Source organism: Pleuronectes platessa, chromosome 16 (genome assembly GCF_947347685.1).
Source record: "Pleuronectes platessa chromosome 16, fPlePla1.1, whole genome shotgun sequence".
NCBI classification, from domain to species: Eukaryota; Metazoa; Chordata; class Actinopteri; order Pleuronectiformes; family Pleuronectidae; genus Pleuronectes; species Pleuronectes platessa.
The window spans coordinates 3,654,411-3,664,255 of NC_070641.1; the positions used below are offsets into that span (position 1 = coordinate 3,654,411).

General features: G+C 41.3%; 1 protein-coding gene and 1 long non-coding RNA gene across 2 annotated transcripts; one reads left to right on the forward strand and one right to left on the reverse strand.

Moving 5' to 3' along the window:
- Positions 1-1,141: 1,141 nt before the first annotated feature.
- Positions 1,142-4,574, reverse strand: LOC128458266 (ADP-ribosylation factor-like protein 4D). Its single transcript, XM_053443045.1, has 3 exons — positions 4,395-4,574; positions 2,971-3,680; positions 1,142-2,111 (listed from the first exon to the last, which is right to left on the reverse strand). The coding sequence occupies exons 2-3, from the start codon at positions 3,412-3,414 to the stop codon at positions 1,947-1,949; spliced, it is 609 nt and encodes a 202-aa protein (XP_053299020.1). The 5' UTR covers positions 3,415-3,680; positions 4,395-4,574; the 3' UTR covers positions 1,142-1,946.
- On the forward strand, positions 3,145-9,451 carry LOC128458267 (uncharacterized). Its single transcript, XR_008342007.1, has 3 exons — positions 3,145-3,705; positions 8,024-8,149; positions 9,309-9,451. It is a non-coding gene; the product is annotated as an uncharacterized LOC128458267 (long non-coding RNA).
- The last annotated feature ends 394 nt before the right edge of the window (positions 9,452-9,845 follow it).

Sequence of the window (9,845 nt, forward strand, 5' to 3'; positions counted from 1 at the left end):
GTGGTGCACCTCGTCTAAGTGTGTATAGTTTCTCATCCTGAAAACCATGTCCTCCATGTCATTCTCCTTGTTACTAAACCTGATTGCGAGGAAACAATTTCCACAATTCATCTGCTCTCGGCATTTTGTAGAGGCAGTCATATGCACTCGTGTTAGTTTGATATACACTCAAGTACCTCTTTCTTGACATTTTGACTTTTACATTACACTCCATTAAGCTGAAGCTTTTATCCAAAGAGACTTACAATAAGTGCATTCAACAATGAGGGTACAAACCCAGAACAACTGTGCAGCTTGATTGGGGTGCAAGTACCGCCTCATGCTACCAGTAGGGAAAAGGACACTAGCAGAACACAAAACTATAGAAGAATTTATCAGGAAATTTAAGTAGAGAACAACTGTCTGTGGCAACCACATGCAAAACCATTCCCTTTTGGGGGTTGTCTTGATTTTGCTCCTCCATTACACCTGTAGTCACTTTCATTTGCACCACAGCAGTTGAAATAGATTCACAATAGCTTGTGCTTCCTAAATGGACAGATCGATATCCCTGAAGTTTAAATTACTTTGTGTTATACTGTGATGATCAGCACCCGTCGATGGTCCTCAAACAGTTCCTCATACAGGAGGACATTGTGTTTTTGTTGTGGCCTATTTTCACTAGCAGATCATTGCATGTTTGCTATAGTGATGTTGAACAGTGTATTATTGTGAAGGATTGATTTGCTAGAAACTTAGATCGTATTAAAGGGGTCTTTTTTATTGGCCATTGGTCCCTGGTTGATCAATGAGAAGCCTGTTGCCAGAAACCTTGAGTACTGTTTAACACAAAACTAAAGTTTGAAGCACAAATTAAAGAGGTAGTCCAGTCCTGCAACTCAGAATCATCTCCAAAATCAAACCTCGACTTTCCTAACCAGACTTGGAAAAAGTTATCTGCATACTTGTTTTCTTTAAACGCCCTCTTCTCAGGCATAAGCCATAAGTCAGATAGCGAAGTATTGAGAAACAAGGAATTTTTACCCATTCAGCTTTTCAAAACGCTGGCCCAAATTTAATTGTAAAACCTTGTTCTTTGGCCTCTTAGGTCTGAATATGACACCTAATACAACGATACACGTTTACACAAATGAATGCCAAAGTTGCTCAATAATTTATTTGTTTGTTAACATTTTACAAAACAATATGTACATAATGTAAAAACTATTTCTTGTTTGAACTTAACCAACCAACCCTTCATCCATTCAACCCTGAAACACACCGAAACTGCGACAAGCAAGTGGGAAAAGTCGTGTAGCTGGATTCAGCAGCTTCAGTGTGCTTCTGTAAATATCTCTGGCGGCACGTCTAAATGAACAGTGGGCAGTTGCCAATCCACAATAATTATAAGCCTTCTTTTGATCTACAAAAGTGTTGCTTACTATTCCCGGGCAAGTTATTCAGGTGAACATCATGCAACATGAAGATTTACAGTAACATTGAAACGCAGTGGGAGTAACAGGAGCTAGGCTCAGACCACCTGCAGGCTTCTGTTTGAACTACAAGTTTATACACACAGTGGTAACAATATCCTTCAATGGTGGGCTTAGTGTTCATCATATATTGCACTGGATTTATCTCCTTCGTTCCCTCTGGAGATGTGTATGCCTCCACCATGCTCATTTCAGGATGGGAGGTGTGTGTGTGTGTGTGGGGGGGGGGGGGGGGGGGTGCCTGAGAGCATCAAACAATCCCAAAGGAAGCAGGTCTGTCCAAGCAGATGAAGGAAGGTGTTGACAATGGGTGCAGACTTCAGAGTGTGAAATTGGCTGGAAACAATGCAACTCTCTTGAAGGACTGCCAGCCTTCCCTTGGTTTCACCCCCCAGAAGCTGCATTTTCTCAGACAAGCAGAGGCTCAGGCAGTAAGCTCTATCCCCTACATCACTAGAGTCCACATGCCCTCCCTCATCTCTTCTTCTTGCTGTGCCGCAGCATCTTCTTCCTCTTCAGGATCATTTCATAGAGTTTCTCGAGGCCAGGCTGCAGTCCCTGACCGTCCAGCGCCGAGCAGCCCTGCGTGTGGTGCAGTGTGGACGAGCTCAGCTCATGGAGGGCCAGCACCTTCTCTACCTGAAACACAAGACACAGGAGACTGTTACCTCCTAGCTTTCATTCACCCTCACAACCATGTAGCATTAAAGAAATAAGATGTGTGTTTGAAGGACTGGCGGCTGACTCTCAGCTAAGTAAAAAAATACTGAGCCAATGACTAAAATTAAATATTTTACATCTATTAATTTTAAACTTTTCCTATGACTTCGTCGACTGACAGAATTCCAAATATTTTCCGCCTTTTAGTCTTCCATGAAAGTGAACTGAATATGTTTAGGTTTCTATATATATATATATATATATATATATATATATAAATATGACTTAAGTCAAGCCTATGGTTTTGAGGCAAACATTTTCCTGTTGCTGATTAGAAAGTACCCGTGGTTCTGAAATCTCATGGGTATTATTATCTTGAGGTAATTAAATAAGTAGTAGTTAAATTTATTAAGCTGCTTGCGTGGTCACTCAATCAAAATTGGACCAAAACGTTCATGTCACTAATGCAGTGACTATAAAATAGATTTAATGTGTAGTGTTTACAATAAAAACGGCTTGTCCTAGGTCTGAATATAATTTAGGGATTTGATGACATGTTTTGTCATGTTGAAGAAAAATTTGTTTTGTACAGCTGTGGTATCGTGGTTCTATTGTATCGCCAAACAAGATTATGGATGTTTATATCATGGTTTTAGTCTTGTAATAAAAATTGTTATCTCCCATGGAATGAATTGTTCAATTTCAAAATGATCTTTCATCTACAAGAACAGATTGTATGTTTTGTTGGAACAACAGCCCTAAACCCGAAGCCTCAGATTAAAGAAGCTGGAACCTACTGTACACAACAATAACCAAGTACTAATGTCACAATAATCACCTCTGAAGCTGACATGGCTCCATCTAGGTCCTGTTTGTTTGCCAGAACCAGTACGGGCACCCCCTGGTTCTCCGCTGAACGAGCAATCCTGTGGAGCTCCACTTTGGCCTCCTCCATGCGCTCAGCCTCGACCGCATCCACCACGAATACCAGCCCCTCAGTCCTCCTGGTGTACGACTTCCAGAGGGGCCTCAGTTTATCTTGTCCGCCAACGTCCCACACCTGGAAGGTGGTGCTGTGGCTTTTGGCGCTTCCCATGGGTACCTTAATCCGCTCCATGTTGAAGCCCTTGGTGGGGATCGTCTCCACAAACTCCTGCAGCTTGAGCCTGTAGAGGAGGGAGGTTTTCCCTGCAGAGTCCAAACCAATCACCACCACATGCAGCGACTGGAAGCTGGGGAGGAATGTGGTGTTGGGGGCGATTTCTGTTAACTGGTTCCCCATGTTTAGTTGCTGTGAAGTACAGTAATCCGTCCGTCGATGGTTAGTCCCTTAAAATCCCACTATCCCTTGGTCTTCTTCGGTCCTCCTCTCTGTGACTGTTTGTCCTTGTCCCTGAGAGAAGTTGATTGTCAGAGGCTTTGAAGGTGGCAGGAGGGACAGGGTGGAGTCTTCTTGGCTGGGGAGCTGCTCACACTCCTGGTCTCACTTCAAAGACTGATACTGGGGGGGTTGCAGAGGACAGGCAATCGGCTGCAGTCACTGAGGACCTGGAGAGTAAAAAGAGAGGGGGAGGTAAGCATGGGTCAGCTTTCTTTTCTTTTTTAAACAAAGCACTGGGCTGTCAGTAGACCAGCTAACTTTTCAGTACAGCCTCAAGATTATAGGACATTAATAAACCCAAGTTTTTCTAAACAACATAAATTAATGTAAACCGAGAGGACTCTTTACGCTTTCAGTGAAACACTTAGGTAAGTGCAGAAATTATGAGTTCACATCCTCGCCTGTATGTGGCGTAATTGTAATTCTGCACATGGAGAGGAGGTTAAACATTCCAAAGAAAAGTGCTGTAAACTTCCGGGGAGCTTCTGTCCTGACTGCACAGTGAGACACTGTCAGCGACTGTGTTGTCTGTAGCTGCAGAGAAGAGGAACAACTAAACAGTAGAAACGCAGCCATGGCTGGGCTGGCTTTAGTAACGTTGACTGGTCGGGAACCAGGTCACGTTTAAAATCCGCCCGGTCAGGGGGAAAGAACCCGATGTTAAATAAAAAGCACAACGAAGGCTTTCAGACATGTTGAATTGTTTTTTTTCTGTTAGAAACAACGAGTTATATTCCAGTCAGGAAGTTAAATCTTATTTTCAAAAGTATAGTCGCTCTCTGTGCTCGTCGCGGCGGAAGAGTTCTGGTGTCGCTACAACAAAGTCAACAAACAGAGCTGGGCATGCCTTTCTGTTTAAACATGTTTTAAACGTGTCTCACCTGTCGCCGCCAAAGAGCTTCTTACACCAGTCAACATTGTTTACGCAACACCAAGACTATATCCCCCAGAAAATAATTATTAGCGTAAAAATAATCCCGACGTGTCTTCAGAGCCGCAGCACAAAGGGAAGAAACGTCTGCTCCGCCGGGTGTCCCACTGAATACTGCGAGAGACAGAGAGGCAGCGCCGAGGAAGACACGACCAACCCCCGCTACTGACGTAAGCGGGGCCGGCGGGCGGGAGGGAGGGAGGGAGAGTCCGAGGGTGCTGCTGCTGGAGGAGGATCAGTCCCTGGAGGCAGGTGGCGCTGCTGCGCCCCCTCTCTTCCACACCAATGTCTACATCAGGGCCGTGCACAGACATTTCGGGTGGTCTGGTACCCAAGGGATAAGATAAGACCAGATCCATTCGTTCACAGTGCGGGAATTTGTAACATTACAGCAGCAAGAGGTCACTCAAAAATAGACATTATTAATCAAATTCGTGCAATACTTATAAATGTGGGTCATATAAAAAATATATAAATAAATAAAAACAAATACAATTCTTAAAAGAAAGTGAAGTAATAAGGCCCCCCCATCTTATGTACCCTTTCCACACATGACAGACAGAGATTTCTAGAATTATTAGACAGATGAAATGCCACTAATGATCTGTGTTGTATCTCCGCTTTCCACTTTGCTAATAACCGATGTGTACCATCATTTTAACTTTTGACTGCTTTCTCAAACAGCACAAATAAACGTTCACAGAACACAAATCTATGTCTCAGTATCTGAATAATCACAACTTCCATTAACATTGAAAAATGGCAAAAGACATTTTATCCATATCCATATAATCCATATATTGTTTTTATAATATTGTTGAAAACATTGTAACGCAATTGTCTATCCAATATTTTAGATTAAATGATATATAAACCTCTTCCAATAAGCTTTAGGGCTTTTTGGACCAAGTGTCTGAGCTCAACAAAAGAGGCAAATATGCTTTTTGGGGCAATTACTTTGGAAGAACTCTGTTGACATGGATGAGATCATGAGTGCTTGCATTGGTGCTCTGGTACATTTTCATGAGAGATGTAATTTTATGGATGCTCATAAGTAATTGTCACGTAATTTTGGTAACATCATGAATTTAATTTTCTTGTTGTGTCAGAGACCATTGACAGGCTCGTTAAATGAGAGGCTGTATTGATTTGCGGAAGTTGAACCAGAACCAGATGCTTGTCCGGACGTGATGTCTCGAAATCGGCTGTCTTGCACTTTCGTACAGTCCCTGAGGAGAAACTGGAGACCCTCCTGCTGCATTCCAAAACATTTCCCCCATTCAAATGAATGAGAAGGCCTCTAAGTGCTGTGAGATCATCATTGGTCAATGTGAGCTATCTATGACACAATGGTTCATCTGTATTGATTTACATGGTAATGGTCTAGGCAGTTCCTACCTAGATACCCGGTACGCAATATGATAATGATGTGGGTGCATGCAAATGTGTGTGCGTAGTGGAGGATAGGTGTGTGATAACCTATATTGACAGGCTGACTGGAGCCAGGCTGGCTGACTGCTTGTTGAGAAGAACGGTGACATGTGATATCAATAGAAGGGTGTGACACAGAAAATGTTTATAACAGTGAGTTAGACAAAACAAAATGGATGACACACAACATTATTCCTCACAGCGCCTTGTGGCGTGTTTTATCCTGTCATTGAAATTAGGACCAGTGTTGGCTGTACAGGTCCTGATAATAGGATGACACAGCAGACAGATGATCTGCAGATTCAGTGTGAACCTGACTATATCAGCATCAAAAAATCTTCTGATACATGTCCAATGTGTGGGTTCGTTTGTGAGACAGGCTGCAACACTTGAGTCAAATGTTCTTGTAGTTATCGTGTTACATTTATTTTGGTCCAGAGCACAATGATTACACTTCTAATGTGCTTTGTATGCAAAAATCTTAATTTGTAAAGGAACTAGCTACTATAGATAGAAAACAATAGTGGAGTATAAAGTATCTAACCTATGAGATCTCTGGTGTAGATGTATAAAGTAACATTAAATGGCAGCAGTCAAGAAATGTGGTCCCTCAGATTTGATTGTAATTGAGTAAAAGTACTTAGTTATATTCCATCATTTTTTTCCCACACCAGTAGAAATTAAGAACAAGAATAATAATACAAGTACATATTTATAGGAATATATGATTCAATTTCAATTGTTCTATTCACAAACTACCTTGACGCTGTTCATCAAGACTGAAGCCTCCAGCCCATTTGTGTCTCACCAGCAGTATTCGTTAAGTTTGGAAAGTCACAGACAGAATACATTTTCAAGTGAGACTGAATCTAATGCTCCTTTTTGAAGGAATTTAGTCTCCCTCTTCCTTCCTGTCGTAATCCAGAAGTGATGAAGTGCAAAACCGAAACCACACAGTGCAGCCATTAAGGCCTACAGTCTCAATGCCCAGGGTAACAGCACACTCTGTTGTCAGCAGGAGGCAATAGCAGCCATGATGCACGATCCAACCCCAGACCAATCTAACTGTTAAGCAAAAATATAAGGTGTGTTAATCGCCTGTAAAGCGCTTTGAGTTGTCATCAAGACTAGAAAAGCGCACAGACTGATAAGGAATGATGACAAGTTAAACAAAGCTTACTTCTGCAAATTAGCTTATCCAATATAGATCCACTACATATTTTGAGTCCAGTGTTTAAACAAGTCACGTTTATTAAACAGGCTAGCTTCATTTTTTGTTTTTTTTTGTTTTTTAGTAATGTTTTTAGTCAAACATTCACATGTAAATCCTAATGACCTAATCCTTAGTGCATGTAAATATCGAAGTCGCAGTTGTTTTTCCTTTTTCCCCCTTTTTTTAAACAGCCATGACAAAAAAGTCTTATCTAGAATGAACTAAATCTTGACGGTCAGCACAGTGTTAGAATCATATGTTAGATTGCTAAATGGAGGGGGAAGCTGCCACTGCAGCTTGAAATTGCCAGTATAGGAGAAAGAGAAGTAGAGCTGAGGGGAGCATTGACAAGGAGAAAAGCATGGGAATTGGGAGGAAAGTGCAGCTAAATTGTGCAAAAGTATATCTGTACGAGTGAGGGACTTTGTTGGTGCTTTAAAACAAAAACAAATCACACTAACATGGCGACCTCATATCCAACTTACCTTCCCAACTCAGCTCCAGAATACAGCTACAAGCGGCCGTTTGCCCGGAATATGTATGAGTAACTGAGTGTACATTTGTTTTTGGTTCCTGTGTATAGACACCTTTTTTGATTGGTTGATGTAGCTTGTAGCTCATGTACAAAGATGCTTAAAACCATGACTTAGATGTCCGATGAAGCTCTATGTGCAAATTCTTTCCTTGTGAATAAACACATAGTCATCCTGACAATATGTTATATTCTAAAACAAAACCTGAGCTCCTGGTGATTCTGGTGAAGGCTTTTGAGTAACTGAATGGGGAAGTCAAATGAGTGAAAAGATAAGACGACAAACACACAATCGCACAGGGAAACGTATATGCACACCGGGCTGGGACCAATTGTTAGTGAGCCACAGGAGGTTGTGCAGCAATGATTCATCCACCTGACTGTAGCTCTCTGTTTCTCTCAGCCCAGGAGAGCATTATGTTGCCTGGAAACTCCACCTAACAAGGTCAGAGTCACGAGCGAGGGAACCACAGCTGTCACCAGTCCTCCACCAAGGCTGCAGCCGCCTGCTCTCTAGGGCATCAGTCAGGTGAGTCTTATCTGCTTGGTTACTATTTCTCATACATCTCTCTGCTATACTACGACAAAAAACTCTGTTACATTATGTTTTATCCTACTGTAATGCTTCTCATCTACGTAATTTAAAGGGATACAGTTCATGTGAAATTGAATTGAATATTTGGTTTTCGTAATTTTACTTTCAGATCAAATACATACAGAATAACAGAGAGCAGAGAACAAGTGTCCATCCAAATGTCTTGCCCCATGCTGCCCTTAATTAAGCTGCCTGTTAGCTATTGAGTTGTGAACATGAAATGATTTAATAACACACCTTTTCTGGCTCTCGTGTCGTGTACTGATGGCTGCGACTTCCACTTCATTTTGATCCAGCACACAAAGCAGAACAAAGCTTCTTTTGTCAACAAGACATAATAAATACATGTTGTTTTGTTTACTGAGTGCAAAAGCATCGTGAACACCACAGACTGTTAAGTAGTTGAGAGCACTTCTACCTGACTCATTGACACATACCGATGGCACAGCTACAAGTGACTGTTTGGGATTCTAAATCATGCCCAAGGACTGGAGGAACCGGGGATCGAACCGCAGACCTTCTGATTAGTGGACAACCCTGATCCTCAAGTTCTCTTCTTCAGGCACTGTGCATTGTGGCATTCAATTTGAAAGAATATAATAGGCAACATCTTATAATACCAAGTCTGTGTCTGTGACTGTGAAGTGTTGCTTATTGTTACGACCCCCACAAGGCCCCCCAAACCCCCAACATAATTTGCCAGTTGGGATTAGAATTTTGACTTTGATGGAAAAACTATTTACAAGCATTTCAAGGGTAATTTTGTCATGACATGAAGCATTAACACTATATCCTGCATCTGTTTTATGCACCATAAATCAATCAGCATCTGTCATTTGACCGTTGTTTCATTTACACTGGAAACAGTTTGGAATCCAAGCTGGGCTGTTGTATGTAACAGGATCTTCAATGCCCATACTTTCCAACTCCGCACCTCCACTCTCTTTCGCAGTCAATCTTTAACAGTTTTTATTACATTTTAATACTTATTTTATTATTATTAACCTTACTTAATGTGCGAGCACACCACAATGTATTTGAATATTTTCAGAGACTTTCATAGTGAGCAATGACTTGTTAATATCTCTTCTAGCTGCTGTACACCAGGATGTCTGCTATGCACTGGGAGGCCAGACGGCGTCAGAGTGCTCTGGACCGCAGGGTGGCCCGAGACAAACAGCAGGTAAAAAGATGGTTTCTACCACTTTCTGATAAGGAACCCTTCATTGAAGGGTTATATCATTTGACTGATTTTTTTTTGTTGCATTATATTAAACTATACAGTTTATACAAATGTTACACATTATCATCAGTCATCGTATTTCAGTATAGTACCATAATGTTATTAACCTATTATTAAAACTTGTCCTCATTGTCCAATGATTTTTACAGATCTAGTTTAATTTACACTCAGAGTTGTTCCATAGTCACTGCTGCTGTACAATCACCCAAAGGTCCATCCAGCTTCATTTTATCCACTGGTTGTGATGATTATAAATGAAATCACTTTGCATTGCTTTTAATAGTTGATTAGTGATTTTTAAGTAAGCAGACATTTAAGAACATCAAATAGACTATATGTAATTTACTTTGTGTTTCTGTTGGGGATCAGTGATTTACTAGCAACATT